At 33.8% G+C, this 21186-nt stretch overlaps 5 protein-coding genes across 8 annotated transcripts; 3 read left to right on the top strand and 2 right to left on the bottom strand.

Moving 5' to 3' along the window:
• The first annotated feature begins 1522 nt into the window (after positions 1-1522).
• LOC145730657 (sodium-independent sulfate anion transporter-like) lies at positions 1523-8409 on the top strand. 2 transcript variants are annotated; one of them, XM_081981995.1, is made up of 12 exons: positions 2106-2230; positions 5747-5879; positions 5975-6179; positions 6237-6457; positions 6523-6694; positions 6755-6925; positions 6987-7289; positions 7337-7476; positions 7533-7706; positions 7756-7909; positions 8272-8320; positions 8376-8409. In XM_081981995.1, the coding sequence occupies exons 3-12, from the start codon at positions 6125-6127 to the stop codon at positions 8380-8382; spliced, it is 1446 nt and encodes a 481-aa protein (XP_081838121.1). In that variant the 5' UTR covers positions 2106-2230; positions 5747-5879; positions 5975-6124; the 3' UTR covers positions 8383-8409. The 2 variants fall into 2 exon arrangements, with proteins under 2 accessions (XP_081838113.1, XP_081838121.1); XM_081981987.1 differs by lacking the exon at positions 5747-5879 and having other exon boundaries at positions 1523-2230.
• On the bottom strand, positions 3297-4416 carry LOC145730783 (uncharacterized). 3 transcript variants are annotated; one of them, XM_081982202.1, is made up of 4 exons: positions 4225-4416; positions 3915-4135; positions 3665-3810; positions 3297-3615 (listed from the first exon to the last, which is right to left on the bottom strand). In XM_081982202.1, the coding sequence occupies exons 2-4, from the start codon at positions 4129-4131 to the stop codon at positions 3436-3438; spliced, it is 543 nt and encodes a 180-aa protein (XP_081838328.1). In that variant the 5' UTR covers positions 4132-4135; positions 4225-4416; the 3' UTR covers positions 3297-3435. The 3 variants fall into 3 exon arrangements, with proteins under 3 accessions (XP_081838328.1, XP_081838318.1, XP_081838338.1); XM_081982192.1 differs by having other exon boundaries at positions 3915-4142; XM_081982212.1 differs by having other exon boundaries at positions 3297-3611; positions 3661-3810; positions 3915-4142.
• Positions 8410-11283: 2874 nt separating the features above from the next.
• On the top strand, positions 11284-16489 carry LOC145730632 (sodium-independent sulfate anion transporter-like). The gene is given in 11 exon segments (XM_081981950.1): positions 11284-11431; positions 11488-11686; positions 12741-12936; positions 12994-13214; positions 13270-13615; positions 13668-13829; positions 14961-15247; positions 15305-15449; positions 15697-15876; positions 16021-16135; positions 16137-16489. Coding segments are annotated over 11 exon segments (1917 nt in total). The 5' UTR covers positions 11284-11396; the 3' UTR covers positions 16168-16489.
• Positions 16490-16994: 505 nt separating this feature from the next.
• On the bottom strand, positions 16995-18537 carry LOC145730706 (uncharacterized). Its single transcript, XM_081982061.1, has one exon. The coding sequence runs from the start codon at positions 18429-18431 to the stop codon at positions 17139-17141; it is 1293 nt and encodes a 430-aa protein (XP_081838187.1). The 5' UTR covers positions 18432-18537; the 3' UTR covers positions 16995-17138.
• Positions 18538-18669: 132 nt separating this feature from the next.
• Positions 18670-21043, top strand: LOC145730714 (short-chain specific acyl-CoA dehydrogenase, mitochondrial-like). The gene is made up of 8 exons (XM_081982074.1): positions 18670-19095; positions 19151-19296; positions 19579-19837; positions 19909-20061; positions 20125-20262; positions 20321-20490; positions 20543-20721; positions 20773-21043. Exons 1-8 carry the CDS (start codon positions 19059-19061, stop codon positions 20894-20896), a joined length of 1206 nt encoding a protein of 401 aa, XP_081838200.1. The 5' UTR covers positions 18670-19058; the 3' UTR covers positions 20897-21043.
• The last annotated feature ends 143 nt before the right edge of the window (positions 21044-21186 follow it).

The raw sequence follows: 21186 nt of genomic DNA on the forward strand, positions 1-21186 counted from the left end.
AGGTAAATTCCATAATTTATATTTGAAATATTTTTGGTGTATGACCGTCCTTAGTTCTGTGGTTTTTTAAGTTGACATTGACAACGTCAGTGCCCTTGTGGTCGTAGGCGGCAACGCTGGGGGTGCGTTTAGAAATAGGGCTGGTGTGCGCACCGTGGCCTTTGTCACATGCCACCATATAGTTATGTAAATAAATTGTTCACGTGATCCATTTTTTCCCAAATTCTGTCACGACTTGTACACCGACGGCCATTCTAAACGCGATCCTAATCGTATCGAGTTTGACATTTCAGTTGTTATGGCGGATTTGAGAGATTACCTATATTATTTATTATCTACATAAAAGAGTATCAACTTCTAATTTGCCTGCACTTGGCATTAGTGGTAATGGACAGTGGTCGTGGACAAAGTATAGTATTATCCTCGTTTTTTATGGCCATTAATCCCACGGGAGATTTGCGTCCCTCGCCTGCGGCTCGTGACGTAAACATCCCCCTTAGGGATTAATGGCTATCATAAAAAGCTCGTTGAATAATATACTATTAAGAACCCTATTGAATAAGGAGATCTATTATTGAATATTATATAACTTCATATTCAATAGCTTTTATATGCCACAGTTGTGCTAAATTAGTCAATTACACCTTATTTGTTTTCAATGGCTTAACGTGAAAGTTTTGCATATTTTCAGTTCTTTTTAATTCTATTGTGGTTCATAATTTATTAACTATAGAGAACTAAATTGGATATTATAAGTATTAAAGACAGTGACAAAAATTTACTGATTGATGGCAAGAATATGAATTTGTAACAAATTAAAAAATCAGTTTTATCAATAATTGGAACAGAAAGCATGGGTGCACAATATAATCAATGAACTTTACATTTCCTAGTTAGCTTTAAATTGATTATTTCGCGGGCAGTATGACGTAGTTTGACATTTGACATGGATGACGTAACTTGTGTATTGGACTATTTCAATGAGGTTTGATAGAAAATTTTCTTAAGCTTCTTTTTGCTGAAGTTTAAAGATACAATAATGGTATTATCACCAGATTAAATTTGATTCTAAAAATTCAAATTGGAAAACGAATTAATGGAAGTTAATTAGTATAAAAAATAGATTCTAGAGAGGCCTTAATGAGTAAATAAAAGCACTTCAGTATAGTATTTCTAGCACTTAAGTATTATAATTTTTATATCGTTAATATAGGTAAATATATTACTTTTATGATAGGTACATATTTTATCAGGTAAAACCAACTTGACTTAAGTAAATTTAACTCTGTTATTGCGAGGTAAATGCTAGACTTTGCTAGGCTGGTTCATTAGCTAAAGGCCTTGAAAACTATTAAAAATCCCAAGTTTGTTGTAAATGTTTGCTATAAGTACTTTTTCTCTTTATTGGAATCAAACCTATGTACAATTTTTAGTAAAAACTACAAGCATCATTAACGAACTAACTATCCATTACTCTCATCGTAAACACTGGGTATAAACAGAAGTGATAACACCTAAACATAACAATAGAATTGTTTGCTAAAACCTTGCGAACTAAAAAAAACTCAATTTCAATAATTGACCGGTTTGCCAGTGTGTTTTCGACTGTTTACACTTTTTGTTAATAAGAAAATTACATCCGGCTTAGTTGCCGGTATAAAAATCCCCGGCAAAATTAGGTGCTATAAGTTTTATGAGGACGAACCTGGGATTTGCACTGCTAAATCGCGGAGGTTAGTCGTGACGCCGGTCAAACCGTGTAATTTTCAATTAATTGTTAGGATTTAAGGTCATCAGTAAGAGAAAGACATTTTATAGTTTTGTTGTAACAGTGAGCGACAGGTGAATTAAAAAAAATGGAAACTTGTGTGTGATTTGTAGTGTTACGTGACTAACCCTTTAAAAAATGTATTCAAATCAGTGAGCCACATAAATGGGACATTGTTTTTTTATCAGTGACAAGCACAACATGCATAAGTTTTAACAGCGCTTGTGTGTACAAGTTTACCAACTTCCATTTACGGGTTATATAAAACGAAAAACCACCATGAGACCTTTTACTAAATTGAACACGTGGGATTTTATAGTTAGGACGTTGCCGGTTTGTCGATTTTTAAAAAAGTACGACGCCAACACCGCAATTTGTGACTTGGTAGCTGGAATTACTGTTGGACTGACCCTTATACCGCAAGTGATCGCTTACGCCTCTTTGGCTGGATTAGATCCACAAGTAAGTATGTTTGATTACTTAGAATTAACTTAATGTGAGTTTGGTTGATAAATAAATACATCTGGCAAGTGGCAACTCAGCGCGTTTAACGTCAATGACGTAAAAACGGCCGAATTAATGCCAACGACTATAGGTTCTTGTGTGTGTGTACAAAAAAAACCTTAATTTTAGTAACTTGTATGAAAAACAGTTAAACTAACCAAAATACTGGTAAAAAAAACATTTTGAGAGTCTTAGTTTTATCAAATGGCGGCCATCTTGACTCAAATATACTGGCCGCGTTGCGCGTTTGTTTTGACATTTCAACGAGCGAGCCAGAGCACCGCCCTCTATACTAGAAAGCCTAAAATGTCACTTTTAATGGCGCCGTTAGCGGTTTTCGTTTTATACACAAACCTATTCAGATGTAGTAAGAAATATTTTTTTTTATTATTTCGTGTAGTTGATTGCAAGTTGTGAGTGAAAAATCAAAGAAAGGTTCATTCCTGGATCCAAATATGTATAGATAGAGCTTTTTATACACATCAAGTCCAGCCTAAACGAATTTGTTCTGGAAAGTACAACACACAGCAAACTGGTTTAAACACTGTTCAGTACAAGAAAATCTGTAAATCTTTGAAACTAGGTAAGCAAAACTGGTAAATGGTTCTTATGTTATTACCAAGAACATTCATTCAAAATTATTTTTGTTGCTCTCACAATGAAGGATGCTTTAAAATGTAACTCATATACCTGTGCATGTAACAAGTACCTAATAAGTTTACTGTACTAGAAAGCACTTGTACCTACCATTGAGTATAGTGTTGGAGTAAAATCATACCACTTCAAAGTGTTCAACCACTGTTGAGTTAGATCCGGTTTTTTGTAAAGTAAAAAACTAACGCGGTTGGGCTTTTTCCTGAGTTGCTGTTACAATGTGGCTTGGAAAACTTATGAACGGCAGCAAACAAAAATAACTTACGCAATTAACCCAAGTTTTGATTTCAAACCGTAAAAATGCATTTAATCCTCAAAAAATTCAACTTCCACAATACAAATTGTCACCACTATTCCCGCCATATTGGAATTTTTGACAAGCACCTTCTAGGCTTTCTAGTATATAGCAGGCGGTGGCCAGAGCGAATTTGGCAGTTGATCCAATTTCCGTTTTTTTAAATTACGTCATTGTGACGTCAAATTCACTCTACGCTTAATGAGCCAATTCTTCAATTATTATCGTCCATATTTAAATCTGTTTGAACAACAGCTTTTGGTTCACTTTTTGGTTGGCTATTGTTATCAATTTGTTGAAGTGGTTCCAAGTGAGATAGTAGTTCTGTAGATGATGGACCTGCAGTTGATTCCATGTCCATGTTCACAGCTAATGTGCTCTCACCTTCATCTTCCTATATAAAAATACCTTTAACTACCTATAACTTTTGTACAAAAACTTACTATTATGAAGCGTTTTGTTTGACGCTTAACTGCTCGAACATGCCGCCTTACACTTTGTACATTTTGGGTTTTGGTAGTAATATATCCCATATTTACAGAAGGAACCCAGTCAGGATTGTCCTTATCTTCCAATTTGGCTGGTTCACCTAAAAAACAAAACTTTGACACAATACACAGAAATCAAAACAATACTTTATTTAAACATACTTCATAATATGCTGTACTACTGATAAATAATAATAATAGATACCTGAGACAAAGTGATTTGCACAAATTCGTGCATTATTTAGGAAGGTTTCACTTAAATCGCCACGTTTTAAAGCGGCAACCCATTTAAGTCGACGTCCTTTTGACAAAGCGTCTAGATGTTCTCCTCTGTTCTTCAACGCTTTGGGAATCTTGAAAAATCGAACTTTATCCCTTTCTGCTCTTTTTCCACAACCCAAAACTGAGCAAAACGACGGCATTTTTCTAAAATCTTATAAACTCAAATCGAAAACTTCTATTGTTTACATTATCCGGTGGGTTTGTGTGCCCCCCCGGCAATATGGCCGACTTACGTTAGGCGTTTCGTTTGTGACCTCTGTGACGTAGTGAAAGCCCCTTCAATTTCATAAGGTACATGGAAGTGTTAAGTCAGGACGCAAATTACTCATTTCACCGGTTTCGGCGCCTCTCGTAAAAATATCTTATTGAGGCAGCTCCTGCAACTTTTTGAACACGATTGAACAACCCGTTTTTTCCCGCATGAGATAACTTCCTAAACCTAAACACAAATAGGGACGCGAACGATACCTCGATACTTTGCAGGTATCGATAATTTTCACTTAAAAGTATCGATACTTGACATCGATGCCAACTAAACGATACCAAGTAGTATCGGTAGTAAAGTACTGTGATATCGATACTCCGATACCACTGTATAGAAAACAATATACAGTTTGATTAGTAGGATGACGTTAATGAATTTTGTTGCAATTTCTAATTAATGTTTTTGGATTAAAAATTGTTTTTTAATAAATGTGATTTTAGATTTTGTTCCTTTTTATTAGTTAACACTGTTAGCAGTTCGAAATATAATATATACTTTGTTTTCGACTATTTAAGGTTTTGTTTCTTTTTTATTTTATGTACTTTTCAATAAAAAATGTGTTGATATACGAATATACAAACCTGACCACAGGGACCATTTATCAATATAACTGTTTTTATTTATCTTCTTTCATTCCGTAATTAAAATTTAAACCTAGGACGCAAAAGACAAATTATATCGATACTGTGAATGTATCGATACTTTCCTGTTCACTATCGAAGAGTATCGATGCCTCGACCATGTTATCGAATGATACCAGGTATCGATACTTTTCTTTCAATACTCGTGTCCCTAAACACAAATCACTAGGAAATAAACATTAAACATAACCTACAATTTCAGCTCCGTCTCTCTCACCGGTTGACGTTTCGTTAAAAATTAGACATTCCGTCTCACTCAACTTACAATAAACAGAAGAGAGATAGGACGCATGGATCTTTCCTACGTCACAGATATATGGTGTACCAAATAAGAATATATGTATATTATTGTCAAAATTAAAGGAAAATCACCCGCTTTCCTTTTTGATTGACACAAGAATGAACAATTTTTACCTACATATTTAAAAAATTGATGCCCAAAAATGCTGTATAATTTAGTTTTTGCAACTAACACTCCATTTTTAATTTATTTAAATGTATTCAATGTAAAAGAGCGAGTGAAAAAAGTCACAGTCTGAACTACGTTTAACTTAAGCTTGGCTTAAGAATGCCGGTGAAATAATCACTTAGGATTTGCTACTAATCGATAATCGGGGATGATACTGAAACAAATCAGGCTCAGATCTAGGTATTTATGTTAGTTTATACATATTTTGTGTATAAAGATTAATAATTAGTAGTCTAATGATTTCCATATAAATAATTAAGAAACTGTGTTTTAATCTCCACTTCATTGAATATTTTGTTTATGCAAAAATTAAAATTAAAAATTGTTTTGAATAGCTAAGTAAATTTGTAAATTGAATTAATGAAAATTATTTTGGTCAGGTGGCGCCATTTTAAACAAAATAAGAATTTCGTGAGACCATATAGAAAATCCATTGTTAGGAGAGTAACCTGAAAGAATAGTCATCAGTAATGTTGGGTTTTATATGCCAAAACCCATCCACCAGAATGATAAGTAAATTTTTAAATTCTAATGGCTTTACTAAGGCAAAATTTGAAAATACTTTGTTATTACAAAACAAAACTTGATACACTTATTACACATTTTAGTATGGACTGTATTCTTCACTGTGTGGCGGTTTCGTCTACGCCATTCTAGGCACAATTCCAGAACTGAACATTGCACCAACAGCGTTATTATCTTTGCTTACATTCCAATATGCTCATCAGGTATCTTTTGGTGTTGTTAGAGCTGCAGTAATGCTCACATGTTTTGCTGGAGTTATTGAGCTTTTATGTGGGATTTTTCACTTGGGTAAAAACTAGTCACTTACAGTTAGTTCATAATAATTATTTACTAAAACTAATTTAGGTTTCCTCGTTGAGTTTGTTTCAACCCCAGTGGTGTCCGCATTCACATCAGCAGGTGCCATAACTATAGCGTCTTCGCAGATCAAAAACTTATTCGGACTGAAATATGACGCTGAGTCTTTTGTGGAAGCATGGAAAAAGTTTTTTCTGAATATTGCTAGTGTTCAGTTATGGGATACTGTGCTAGGATTCAGCTGTATTGCAATACTACTAATGATGAGGGTAAGGAATTTTAGTATTTACTTAGTGTAGGTATAGCAAATTTATTAGTTTGAATGACTTAATAGAAATTGAAAGACTATGGACTGCCACCATTATCAAACAGTAAACAAACAGGACCGTGCTACAAAAAGTTGATTTGGTTTCTATCAGTTGGTAGAAACGCTCTAGTGGTGGTTTTCTGCGCTGTGATGGCCTTTGTCTTCAAGCATCACCAAGAAAAACCTTTTTCCTTAACATGTACGTATACTAAACAGACTTTTAAGATAACAAAGTTCATTGATTGACCAAAAAATGCAGCCAAAGTGCCATCAGGATTTCCCAACTTCTCTGTACCACTAAAACCAATTGAAGCAACTAACGGCACCAACGGTACTGAAATTTCTACCATGATTGGAGAGTTAGGGTATGGTATTGTGGTCATACCATTTGTAGCTATTGTAGCCAACGTTGGTATCGCCAAAGCCTTTGGTAAGGTTATACAATTCAAAACCACTAAATCTGAATAAACTGAACTGATTATGGATTTAAGCTCATGGTAAAGTGGTTGACGCGTCACAAGAAATGATCGCAGTTGGGATTTGCAACATTATCGGCTCGTTTTTTGGGTCTTATCCAGTTAACGCGTCATTTTCCAGGGCGGCAGTTAGTAGCGCCAGTGGCGTACGAACACCCCTTTCAGGGATTTACACTGGCATTATGGTAATGATGGCGTTTTCTTTTTTAACACCCTACTTTCCATTCATTCCTAAAGCCACATTGGCTGCTGTAATTATTTGCGCTGTCATTTTTATGGTCGAAGTAGCAATAACTAAGATGATATGGCACGTAAACAGTAAGTAATTTCACCCTTATCTACCAAAACTAAAACTTTCTCTTCAGAACTGGACTTAATTCCATTTGCGATTACCTTCATTTCCTGTCTAGCTATTGGTATTGAAATTGGTATTCTCGTTGGAGTGCTAGTGGAGTTGTGTAAAGTCATGTATTTCACTTCAAGACCAAAAATTTGTTTAAAAATTGTATGTAAATCACCATTAAGAAAAGTGAAAATGGATGTTAAATTTATATTTTACAGATTCAAAGCTACAAGCCTTACTTACGCGTAACTTTCACGTCTTTGATGTTCTTCTCTTCAGCGGAGTATAGCAGAGAAAAAGTGCTGAAATTCTGCGCCGATGCAGCACCAAACGTTCAAAATGTTCTTTTTGACTGCTCGCAAATATTTAAACTTGATTTTACCGCGGGGAAAGTAAGTCAACGTGTTAAGTGTTTACGGAATAATCATAATTAAGTTTCAGTGCTTTGATTCCCTGATAAAGGACCTCAAAGAACGTAAGACAAATGTAGCGTTTCTAGTTGTCAATAAAAAAATATCCGAGATTCTAGAGCACTGTTGCGATTGCAAGATTGAAATCTACAAAACGGAATTGGAATTTAACGCTTCATTACCAGGTAAAACGTTATTTGTGTTATCAATTTGCGTAGTTTGATACTCACGTTTTAAACTGACGCTATCTAGTCAAGTTTATCTGGTTGCATAACTTAAAGGCTATAACGGGTAAATCGTTTTCATTGAGCTTATTCACACTTGTTACATGTTAGAAAGAGACAACCAATGATCCAGACTGTGTTTATTGTCAAGGTCAAGTTGACACCTAACCTAACCTATAAATGTAATGGTAAACATTGTAAACATTTCTTGTTTTTATCTTGCACTACTAATACCACTATTATAATTTACAAATTTATAATTAAATTTATTATATACAACTATAATAATCTTGTGTGGTGATAATGTATAATAATAATTTCAGGTAAACCTCAAACAACCGTTGGCGATATTGAAGCAGTGTCTACTCAACTGTGATATTAGTGTTTTTGAATTATTCTACCTTCTTTATTAAGTTTGTTTTTCTAGTTATTAAGTTTTATATAATAAACTCTCAAATTGATGTGGTATTGTTTTATGGCGATTTATCCTGGCATACCAGTAATGAGTGGCAATGGAGGAGGCAACAAAAGCATGTAAGTGTTCACTAAAATGTATCTATTATAGTAAAGTAAGTGTAGTAGAAGAATTGAATGAAATTCCGCATTGCATAATGAACATTTTTACTAAATGAAGGACAACAGAGAGGATAAGGATTGTTTGGTAATTTACAAGTGTATTATCAAAATGATGCAAACTGTTGCAGCTACTTAATTTTTAATCAAGTTAATCTAAGCTCATAAAATAATAAAGTATAATACTTTGTTTGATAGTGAGTTGGATAGTATTGGATGTGCGTAATTGCAGAAAATTATTGATTAATTGCAAACTTAATTAAATAAAATATTTCAGTCTCCAGTTTTCTACATTCATAACTCAAATTTGTATAGTATTACATGTTTATACAGGAGAAAGTGATTAGTCTGGTTTAAAACTGTTAAAACAGGTTAAAATTACTACAATACAAATTTGAAAATATTGTCCTTACAATGCCAAAGCCACGAATATGGCTATTGTTTAACATAGCACATTTGTAGTTTTGGCATTGTACTGATGGAATTATTTTTAATCAGATGATAAACTAAAGTAAATTTCTGTATAAATTGATAATTGAAAGCAGATACATATGCTATAATAGTACAATTATTCAATTAGTGCAAAGGAAAATGTAAAAATAAATTATTATCTCTGTAGTCCTATATGTCCTACTGTAAATTTTGCTGATTTTATGATATTTTTTTATTAGGTATATCAATAATCAAACTTCTCTTTCATGTATGTTAATTTTACTATTGGAATTAAAAACAAAAATATTTTGTTGGTTCAGATCAAGGACGGTTCAGATAGTTTCTATCTGATGTGCTACTCAACTAATAAAAAAAGTCAGATACATTGGCAGCATTCATAATAACAAATCGACTATTAAGCGCTTTAGAATAAATGACATCACACAGAAACATCAATTTGTACTTTAGGAATGCCCTTATTTTGCAGTTACAATGGATTGCTCAGTGGTTGTCGTTAGTAGCAGCTGTCAGTTGTGTTATTCAATTTAAATATTATTTGCTAGTTCTAGTCTTTGGTTTGCCGCTTTGCGGATTGGAAAAATGGAAAATATTGTTTTAAACTAATTTGATAAATTAATTAGTAAAGTAGACACTGACAGACTAACAAATTGCAATGGAGAAATCAGCTAAATTCGATGGAAAAAATGGCATGCAATTAGTAGTTTTTGCTTGATAATCGATTTATTTTAGTGCATTCAATAGTTATTTGTATAGGCCGTGAAATACTATTTTTTTCGGCCAAAAGAAAGTTTGGCGTCCCAGGACAACACATAACACAAAAAAACACAACAAGTACAGGGCACAACTATCTAAATCTTTTTTCTAACCCTGAATTGTAAACATGGAAACGTTTTTGGAACGATTGATTTGTTTATGTGAAATTTCATATGTAATTCCAACTAGTCATAGAAAAAATAAAGTCTCAATTCAACCTGAAAAATAAACAGAAAGAAACAACGAAAAGGAGTAAAAACGCAATTTAAAGTTTTTATCAAGTCAACTAGATTTGGAAAGAGAGGAAATTTAACTGATAGACACGTGATAGTCGCTGTCATTTGTGTACATCACGTGATAAATCAATTACGTCACACAGATAATCGACTCATTTAGACGTATTTTAGCTGTAAACACTATCATTTTCTTGTCTACTTATCGGTTCTATAAATTGTTAAGGAATTAACCAGTATTTCTGTAGCAGTAGAAAAAAATATATTTTTTTATTAAGTTTTTATAACAAAATTATAAACCACCTAATATTATTAGGACAAACAGGTGAAGGTCAACTAATAACACTAAGTCAAAACGTGCTTTTTAATTGTTTTACATAAACAAACAGTCTATTTGGAAAATTGTCAATTCAGACATATTTTATTTAAAATTATTGTTTTGCACAGTACAGGAATTTATAAGTTTTCTCTTGATATCACCTTCTTTTTTGTTGTGGGCTTGAACTCAATTTATGGTTATTTTTATTAGCTTTTATCGAAATCGCATTAAAGTTCGATTAAAATAAAATGAAAAAATCAGTCAATTATTATTCCTGAGCGAAATTTAAATTCGTTTCACGTGCCTTGCTCGCTTTATTTGTTCAGTCTTAAATCGAGCGTGGACGGGGTCGTCCTTAAGAAATCAATGGAACAACAATTAATTTGAAACAAGAGGAAATTATTTGTTATTATTTTATGATTTTTGTTTGGTAGTGCCGATTTTAATCCGCTAATGAGTGTAGCCGGTACCGGTAAGCGTTTATTATTCTAATTTTGACATTGGGTGATTAAGGTTGTACAAATTGCTTAGTAAAAACCTACTTTCGACGTTAATTTACGCCTCTAATATATAGTCAAACTCGCGCAAAAACATGTAGTAGTTATAACTGGTCCAAATCATGTTGATAGTCGCGTCTATGTTATTTAAACAAACTTGTTAATTTTAACACGTTTAGTCCGGCAATAACTCTCCAACATAAAGATTTTTCAGCCCCACATTTTGCAGATATGTAAGATGACTTTCACCGGGTCGACGATTTCCTAAAACAAATAACAAGCCACTGCCGGCTGAATTTAACCATAGGTAAGTCTCGTTTTGCTTTTTACGATTCAACACATTAATTGTAAAATAAATATTCAGGGTCATTAGCTATCTAAATGATCCATCCAATGTGTGAACTTTTGCTTATATGTTGTATATCATTTCAAAAAGTCTTAATTAGTTTATGTAGGGGATCAAAATCACTTAATTGAATGTTATTCAATGATAATAAGAGGTAATTACACTGTTGTATTTCTTTTATTGTGCGTAGTTTACACTTTGCAGTAATTAAAAAATATTGTTGAAGAGTGAAAGATAATTTTCTTCTGTACTTTGCTAATGTTGTAGCCTGAAAATGGTGGTTTGTTTTGACAATGATGCGTTTCAAAGGTGTTTTAAACGATTTTCTGAAAAGTGGAAGAATTCTAAACAGATTGATATTTCAGGTGTTGTTCACTATTGCCTAAGATGCCTACCAAAAGTGCTTGCAAATCGTTCCTCCTACGTAGAGTTCCTATTCTGCATTGGGGGCCCCAGTACAATACCCAAAAGCTCATCAGTGATTGCATAGCAGGGTTTACTGTAGGGCTGACTGTAATGCCCCAAGCGTTGGCTTATGCTACTTTAGGAGGATTGGAGCCACAGGTAAATAAAACTATTTGGGGTGTGTAATTAGAAATGGCGTTAGTTGATGGGTATTATTGATCAAGGCAGCTTTTCTAAAAGCTAGAGAAACAAAAAAAAACGGCGGTTACGTTACTATCTGCGTTACTATCACATATAAAGAGACTAATGATGGAAATAGCCAATTGCCCAAAAATATCAAAAAAAGAACGACCAACACAGAGAAAGATAACTTATAGAGAAAGAGCGGAAGAATGTGGTGAAATGATTGGGCAGACCAAATGCGCAGAAATTTCAAAAAAAACTAGCTGATAAATAAAGAGTGGAAGATTGTGTTAAAATAGGTTTGTTTCTGCAGCAATCCCGGATCCAATCGGAATGCTTGAAAATTGATGTCTTGTGTGAACTGTACATGTTTACTTCCTATAGACAACCGGTCTGATAAACCTAAAAATGTACATCACTTTATATTACATAGGGCTTCCAAGTCCCGGGACTAAAAAGCTATTCGGGACTGAATTGAAAAGTCCCGGGACTGGTCCGATGGCCCCGAAAAATATGAAAACTAACCAAAAAATAAGGTTTTTAATAAAATTAAAGTTTTTTTAGGAGCAAAAAATATTAACAAATATTTGAAGACCCCTCGGAGAACCCACACTTTATTACCTATTTTTTTCGAGTAAATTAAAATTATAAAGCTACTAGAGTCTTTAGAGTTGTTCTCTAGGGGCGATCTGAGCCACTGAGACAGCTCGTTCGGACTCCACACTAGTATGAGGAATTGTCGACAACAATATAATAATATTCATAGACCAACTGTAAAAAATGCCCTCAATTTCCGCCATTTTGTTAAATTTTGGGACCAAATTTGGTGGACCTGTGTAGAAACCAAAATCACCCAGAATCCCGGGAAGTCCCGGGATTGGAAGCCCTAAATTACACTACTTGCCCACTATTATTTTTTGAAACGTTTACATACAAATAAATTAGTTTTGCACTAAACGTACCAAAACTCATTTATAATATTAATGCAAAATAACCGACGCTCTCAAATTATACTTCTCATTTTTTTTAGTATGGTCTCTACTCAGCCTTCGTCGGCTGTTTTATCTACACAATTTTTGGCAGCATTAAAGACATTACCATAGGACCTACAGCCCTTATGGCCTTAATGACCTACCAACAAGTGTTAGGCAGAAACACGGATTATGCGATTTTACTTTGCTTCCTAACTGGGATCGTTCAACTTATTATGTCTATATTACATCTGGGTTTGTGTTATTCCTATAAAACTAATGTAACTTTTATAAATGTTTTTGGTTTCACAGGAGTACTGGTGGACTTTATCTCTATTCCTGTAACTGTAGGCTTTACGTCGGCTACTTCTGTGATAATTGGCAGCTCTCAGTTTGGCAGCCTTCTAGGCCTTAAAATATCATCGAATGGATTTTTTGATACTATGACTAAAGTTATACAAAATATTCATCTTACTCGATTCACAGATTTAGGCCTTGGAGTTGCGTGTATTGTTTCTCTTCTACTTTTAAGAGTATGTGTGTAAACTGCTTAAATTGGTAATATCGAATTAAGTGACAATTTTGTAGAAACTAAAAGACCTGAAATTTCACAAAAAAGGACCAAACCCTATAAGTAAAACTCGGCAATCACTCAACTACACTCTATGGCTGATATCCACGTCCAGAAACGCTATTGTGGTGATAATATGCAGCGCCATAGCGTACACATACGAAGAGAAGGGCACTGGCTCGCCTTTTAGGTTAACCGGGGATGTTAAGTCTGGATTGCCAGAGTTTAAAGTGCCACCATTCAGTACTGTAATTGGCAACACTACCAAAACGTTTCCAGATATGCTGGGTGATCTTGGCAGTTCAGTATTTCTGGTGCCTGTTATTGCAGTTTTGGGAAACGTCGCCATTGCCAAAGCTTTCGGTGAGTCTCACTATTGTAAAAATAACCAAAATGTCCTTACAGTAAGCTTTAGCTAGTGGGGAAGTTATCGATGCCACCCAGGAATTGCTGACTTTGTCACTTTGCAATATTATTGGTTCATTTTTCTCATCTATGCCGATTACTGGTTCGTTTTCGAGATCGGCGGTTAATCACGCCAGTGGCGTACAAACCTCTTTCGGTGGAGTAATTACTGGTAAGTTTATTCAGTTAGTGCACTATTCTATGCACATTTTTATTGGTTTTGGTACTCAGTACGAAAACATTTTAAAAAAGTGGAAATCTAATATGGCGTTCCCAAAACAAAAACCTAAAAATTAATGACGGTTCCTAAAAACTGAAACTTTTGATTTTTTTATGCTTATATCACGCTGTAGAGGAGGAAAAGTGGCAGGATTAAAGGCCATTTAATTTTTAGTTATCTCATTAAATTAATCAAGAGAGACTTAATTATCGATTAAAAAGACACAACGGACAAAACGACAATGACAATGACAAAATTCAAATGATGTCACGGACTCACACGTCTACTTGTTCCCACATAGCAAAATTGTATGCCAGGAATATGCCTGGCAGTTAGACATATTCAGATTTTGCTTTTCTTATATCCATTTGCAGTTTATACTATATTTTCATTATTCTCATTTAATCATTCAGTTTGAAATAGTGTGTTATATCTTGTAACAATTTTACGAAACTGATGTTGTCAATTTATAACAAACTATACTATAGAGACCAGTTTTCACTTCTCAGACATACCCCTGGCATACACTTATTGGAATATTTAAAAAGTTAAATTTGTACAGCAGCCGGATATATGCCAGGCATATTATCAAATTCATGAATATACTTTATTTGTTATGTGGGTTACTATTTTTTATAATAAAGTAGCAAAGTAACAACAAACGAGGTTTAAGGTTCGTTTCCCCAACATTGGCTAAGTTGAGTTTAAGGACAGCTTAGAAAAGTTTAGTTGCGACTGTGTTATATTGCATCTGATCTGTCACATTCAAACCTCAACAAGTTGTACTTAAAATAGACTTGGAAGTGTCGGGAAAACAGGCATAAATGGTCCCAAATGACACATGATAATCGTTTCTGTCAAAAGCTCAAGCTGGTTTCAAAACGGAATTTAATAAAATTTGCTGGTTGTTTTAAATATGTCTTCAATAGTAATTTTTTTTTTATATTTCGTCTTAAGACATTTTCATACAAATATTTTTTGTAATCTACCATCAATTTCAATAAATATTCTCCGAAAACTAATAAGTGAAAACTTTCTCGTCGACTGTACGGTTAAAAACATATTTATAACAATTTTTTTTAGGCATAATGGTCCTTCTGGCGCTCGGTTTCCTAACGCCCTACTTTGCTTACATCCCAAAAGCTTCTCTAGGAGCAGTCATAGTGTGCGCAGTCATTTTTATGATCGAATACGAAGTAGTCAAGCCGATGTGGCGCTCCAGTAAAAAAGACTTGTTAAGCGCCTTTGCTACTTTCATATTTTGTCTAGTGATTGGAGTCGAGTATGGCATTTTAGTCGGAGTGGCCATCAACATTATGTTTTTGCTGTACCCCTCAGCTAGACCCGGGATTCACGTAGAAAAATGCCAGGTTTAAGTTTTCAACTCCCATTCAAGGTGTATTATTTCATGTTTTTGTGGATTTTAGACTCCAAATGCGAAAGAGTATATTTTAATCACACCAGGAAACGCTTTGTATTTTCCGGCTGTGGACTTTATCAAAACCAGCGTTGCTAGAACTGGAGTGTCCTCTAAAAACATGCCTGTTGTTATTGACTGTCAGTTTATCTTAGGTGGGTGATTAAGTATTGAATATTAATAGTAAAAAGCGTGGTTATTACCCCACGCGAGTGAAACTTTAAACTCGGTTTGGAATCTTAATTGCATTTATCTGTCTTTTCGTAAAATTAATATTCTTCATTTTTATTGAGGGTTTTTAATTAAAATTTTAATTTTTTTATGAATAAAAAAATTACTAATTTACCGTAAAACACCCTGTTTATCATTAAAAGCTTTCACTAATGCAGTGTTAAATTATAGGTGCTGATTTCACAGCTGCTAAAGGAATTGCCTCATTGATCACGGAGTTTTCAATCAGAAAACAGCCACTATATTTTCTAAATCCCCGACTGGAGGTAGTTTCCGTATTTAAAGGTGTTTTGTCTGATAATTTCGTCTATTTCAACTGCAAGAATAAACTAGAAAACACGATTGAAGCAGGTAATCCTTTGCATCAATTTTAATGTTAATACTACAGTCTGAAAATCCCGAATATTGTGTTGATCTTCCAGTCTATTTGATGTTGTAAATAAAATGATTTTATGACTGCTGCGGTTTTAATTTATATGTTTGTTTGTGTTCTAGAGTATTGTTCCAGACCTGAGGAGGAGGAAAATCTGTTAGAGCATGACAACACAGGTAAAATGGTAGAATTGAAAGAAATTTCCTGTACAAACGGAAGTTGTCTGTCACATAGAAAACTCTCTACAAAATAATAGAAATGTTACCTAAGTTTAGTAGTGTAGTATAATTAAACTAAGTGTGTACCAATTAAAATAAAAAAGAGAGAAAAGTCTTAAATAAGAAATGTATAATGACAACAAAAATGATTTTATTTTTTTAATTTATTTATGTAACTTATATTGAGCACAGAAAGTTTCAAATCTACTTCTCTAAAATATTTCTTGAAATAATTGACAATTTAAATTTGCTCAGTATTATATCACTTAAAATCTGTATTTTTTTATGTCTTTAGAGACTTATTTATGTTTTTGTAGTTATTTTGTAAAAATATTATTTTAGCTTAAGTATAAATAAAGCTTTGATACCAAAACGTTGATTTGTTTCTTTATATCAATTGGATAGTAACTAAATCGAAAAAAAATTAGTAAATTTATTAAAAGTATAAAATTTAACTTTTTTATTTTTTTTTTCTTTTAAAAAATTGTTTAGCAGTTGGCCTTTCAAGATAAGAGATAATCCGATACTCCCTCTGGTGATCAGTTTTGAAAACAGTTTTGGGCATCCCGCCGTCATTTCTCTGTTTAGGTTGATTTTGGTTAGGAATTTAGCACATAAAGTGACAGTGTGTCATATTATTTATAATGTTAGGTTAGGAACGGGTTGTCCGATTTTAGTTCAACTGGCGCTGCGATCTTAACTTGAAACGCCAATAGAATAGACAACTTTGTCTTCATTTAAAGCTTTTCTTTCTATAAAGCACAGTTTAGGACGTAGCAATGCTAATGCATCAAAAATTTGCAAGACCCTGTATAGAAATCTACATTTTATAGAAAACAATTTACAAAATAATGCACTAGACAAAGATGAATAAAAACTTTGTATCTGGCAGTTTACTAAATTTATATATTTGTATAAAAGCAAAAATACAATATGATAACAAAAAAAATAAACCTCTCTGTGCTTAGCGCAAAACATTATCAAAAACTGAACTAAAGTATAATATACAAAAATATCCTGATTTACTTTCTCATTAACCCATTAAATTTATTTAAAAATTGTTCAAAGTCTTCAACTAATGAGTGATGCCTATTGACAACAGTATTATACTTTTCTTGAAGTGCTGTTACTGCTGTGCTGTATTCTACCTTTTTAGATACAAGTTGTTCTTCAGAACTTTGCATCACTTTTTCTTTGGACTTAATCATGTTCCTGTACTTAGTTTGAGATTCCTGGTACTGTTCCATTAAATTTTTGTTAGTCTTCTCCAGAGCATCAAGTAAACTGGTATTTTCCTTATACAATTTTCCTTCCTCCTCTTCCAGCTCATTTCTCAATTGATTAATTTTTGTTTTAGAACTCTCCAGGCTAGTGGCAAGCTGACTGATATTCCGTTTTTCATTTTTGAGCTTAGTTCTTAAATCTGCAAGGCTATAAAGTTCTTGAGGCAAATCTAAGCAATCAAGATCTTGAAGCCAACATTCCATTTTTTCTAGTTTTTGTTTTAAAATTAGTATGCTGTTTTCATTATCTGCTTCTGTAAAAAATTGTTCCTTCATCAACAGTTGGTCATAAGTGGTTTTTAAATTATCCATTTCCTCTCTAGTGACTAGTTTCTTCTGCAATTCAAACTCAAACTCTTTAAGTCTTTTGATTTCTTCAGATATGCGACCTTGTTGAGCTTTTAAATTTGCAATTTCTGCTATTTTGTCCTTACATTTTTCTTTGGTCTCTTCTCTGGCTTCTAACACCTTGGCATATTTGGGGGCTAACTCCTCTGCAATTTGACTCACTTTCTTCAGCTGTTCCCTGGCAGTTGTCAAATCTATTTGACATTTCAAAGAGTTTATCTTAAGTTTCTCAATTTCATTCTTGTCCTGTTCCAATTCAGTTGCTTGATTAAAGGCACGGTTGCTAATTGCTACCACTTTATCCATTACACCTTCAATCTGTATCAAGAAAGTCATAGTAATCAACATGTATGTGCTAAGTCGCTTAGGTTCAAACACAAATAAATCACCTAATTTAAAGTCAGTTTCAATAAGGTGAGGAATCTTGGACATTTTCAAAAATAACGTCTCTTCATCACTGAGATTTGGTGGTTCTGGTGGTCTAGCTTTTGTTACAAAGGCACACATCTCATCCATGTTTGCTACGCAATCAGAGTAAAACTTTAGCACAAACTCTCTACTGGGATTTCGTATGTTTTTGATTTCTACAGAATAATCTGGCCAGTATTGTTTCACCAGCTCAATGGTTCTCATAATCTCGTCATCACTTAAACCCCCCTTTTTGGGGTTTTTCTTTGGAGGCATCACTTACACACAACTTTAAAACCGAATTCAAAACGAATCAAGATTGAAAAAGATCTTTAAATAAAACGGTTGATTAAAACATCGACGGTCGACGGAAATGAAGCTGATAAGTGACAAATGACAACGCAGAGACAAGAGGTCATTCTCTCTCACTTTATCTAATTAAGAGTAAATGAGACAAAAACAAGGCAATGAGCAATTGACACTGTTGACATTGACATGTATTGTGTTTGTGATTATTTTTTATGACGTTTTTAGTATTTGATTTTTTTTTCTAAAATTGACCTAGTTAATCAAAATTTATGTTTATTTCTGCAAACCAGCAATTTAAACTGAGAAAGGCGATAAAAAGCCACTGTTTGCTAAATATGTGTCAGTGACAGGCGACCTTGAAATGTATTATCAATTCAAACACACACAAATGACTTGTATTATCATATTTTCATCAAATCAGTCTTAAAACAAACACTCCACTTTCTCTACTTTAAACAAAGTTGCTTAAACAATGTTAGTTTAATTTTGGTTCAGTTCAGAAGGTCAACTATGTTTCCTTAATGTAATTTGCAATTCAAGCACTTCCATCTTGGTTGAAAACCTTTTAGAAAGTGGTTCTAGTTCTATATAAGGATGTCTCTCAGACCTTTAACTTTTCTGTTTACAAAATGTAAGTTTGATGTACCTTATTTACTAGCATTTGCACTTATGTTGGTTTAAACCAGGTGAACCAAACAGAAGGAGTTTCAGTTTACATAAACTGTCTGAACAACATCTGCAGCTCAAAAAAACATGTCAAGACTTTGCAGAAAAAGAACTGAAACCCATTGCAGGCCAGTTAGACAAAGACAACAAATTTCCAGCAGAACAAGTAAGTTATTACTATAGTTGGTTGCATTAGTTTCATTTAAGTTTATGTAGTGTAGATGTAGAGATGGTCCAAGGTAATTCTCTTTTAAATAAAATAAAATAAAAAAATTTGTCCTGAATTCATAAATAAATTCATCAATTTATTGTTGTTAATTCGTCCCTGTAAAGCTTATAATATAAAACACCTTTTCCACATGGATAAGCTTGAAAATGGCATTCACATTGATGTTGCCATAGCCAAAAAGTTACAATACATTTTTGACAATTTTCCATCTCTATGCAGATGCAAAAACTGGGCAAACTGGGTCTTCTAGGCATTTCTGCAGACCCTAAATATGGAGGTTCTGGTGAGAACACTCTAGGCCTGGCAGTGGCTGTAGAGGAAATATCCCGCGGATGCGGAGGAACTGGAGCCATAGTTTCCATTCATAATGCTTTGTATGTCAACCTGTTGAATACATTTGGTACTGAAAAGCAGAAAGAACAATTTCTAACTCCATTTACCTCAGGATGTTTGGGTTGTTTTGCTTTAAGTGAATCAGGTATTAATTTAATTGGAAATTATCTGAATTGAAAATAAGTATGATCAAAAAACTTAATTACTGTACTTTAGATGCTGGTAGTGATGTCAGTGCCTTAGCCACTACAGCAGAACAAAAAGGTGATTTCTACATTTTAAATGGTCGAAAAACATGGGTTACTAGTGGTATTGAAGGCAAGGCTGCAGTTGTTTTTGCTACCATAGATAAGTCATTAAAACATAAAGGTACCCATATGCAAAACTAGATTAATTACATAACAAAAGAATAATAATAGTTCAGCAAGTTAGGTATTTGTCCCTTTGTGGTCCCTGTTCCAACTGAAGGACTTTCTTGTGGTAAACCTGAGGAGAAAATGGGTATTCGTGCTTCCTCTACCTGTGATTACATTCTTGAGAATGTCTGTGTGCCTAAAGATAATATAATTGGTATTAATTACTGTACAAGGAATGTTTCAAAGTAATATATTTTCGAATTTTTGAAAAGGGAAACCTGGAGAAGGCTTTGTAATAGCAATGAAACAACTAGAAGTAGCTCGTATCGGGATAGCTTCTCAAGCTTTAGGAATTGCTCAAGCAGCCTTGGATTTGGCTGTTGATTATTCCTCAGTAAGGAAAGCTTTCGGGCAACCAATTAACCAACTCCAAGCAGTTAAAGTATTGTTTTGCACCTTAACTAAAGCCGCAAGTCACTTAAAGTATTTTGCAGCTTCGACTGGCCGACATGGCTACCAGACTCGAGGCTGCCAGACTTTTAGTGTGGCGGGCGGCTGTTATATCGGATGAGCAGTGTAGATCCACTAAATACACGTCAATGGCTAAATTGGCGGCTAGTGAAGCCGCTACTTTTGTTACACACGGAGCTATACAGATTTTGGGAGGGATGGGGTGAGTTTTTGGGATTCAATAGGAATCAGAGGACTTATCTATTCAATGCAGGTATGTACGGGATATGCCAGCTGAACGGCATTATCGGGACGCCCGGATTACTGAAATTTACGCTGGAGTAAATGATGTTCAGAAGTTATTGATTAGTGAGATGTTGATTAAGGAGTATCAGTAATTTTTTTGTTTTTTTTTTGTAAGATTATTATTATGGGTTGATGGCTGTATGTTGCATTAATCAAGTTGGGTGTATTATATTGTTTATTAGTGTTTTACACATTTCTTTGTATGTTTATTATTATATCATTTTATTTGAAGCATATAATGTTTTTTTTATTTATGCTGCTCAGTTGTGCAAGTTGTAAAGTATAATGCAATGAGGATAGAGAAAATAAAAGAAACTAGAAGGAACTATAACCGTAAGAACACATTCTTAACTATTTTAGCAACAAAAACAATTATGGCTTA

The sequence above is a fragment of the Ips typographus genome, linkage group LG1 (genome assembly GCF_016097725.1).
Source record: "Ips typographus isolate SLU linkage group LG1, UJ_Ityp_2.0, whole genome shotgun sequence".
Taxonomy (NCBI): domain Eukaryota; kingdom Metazoa; phylum Arthropoda; class Insecta; order Coleoptera; family Curculionidae; genus Ips; species Ips typographus.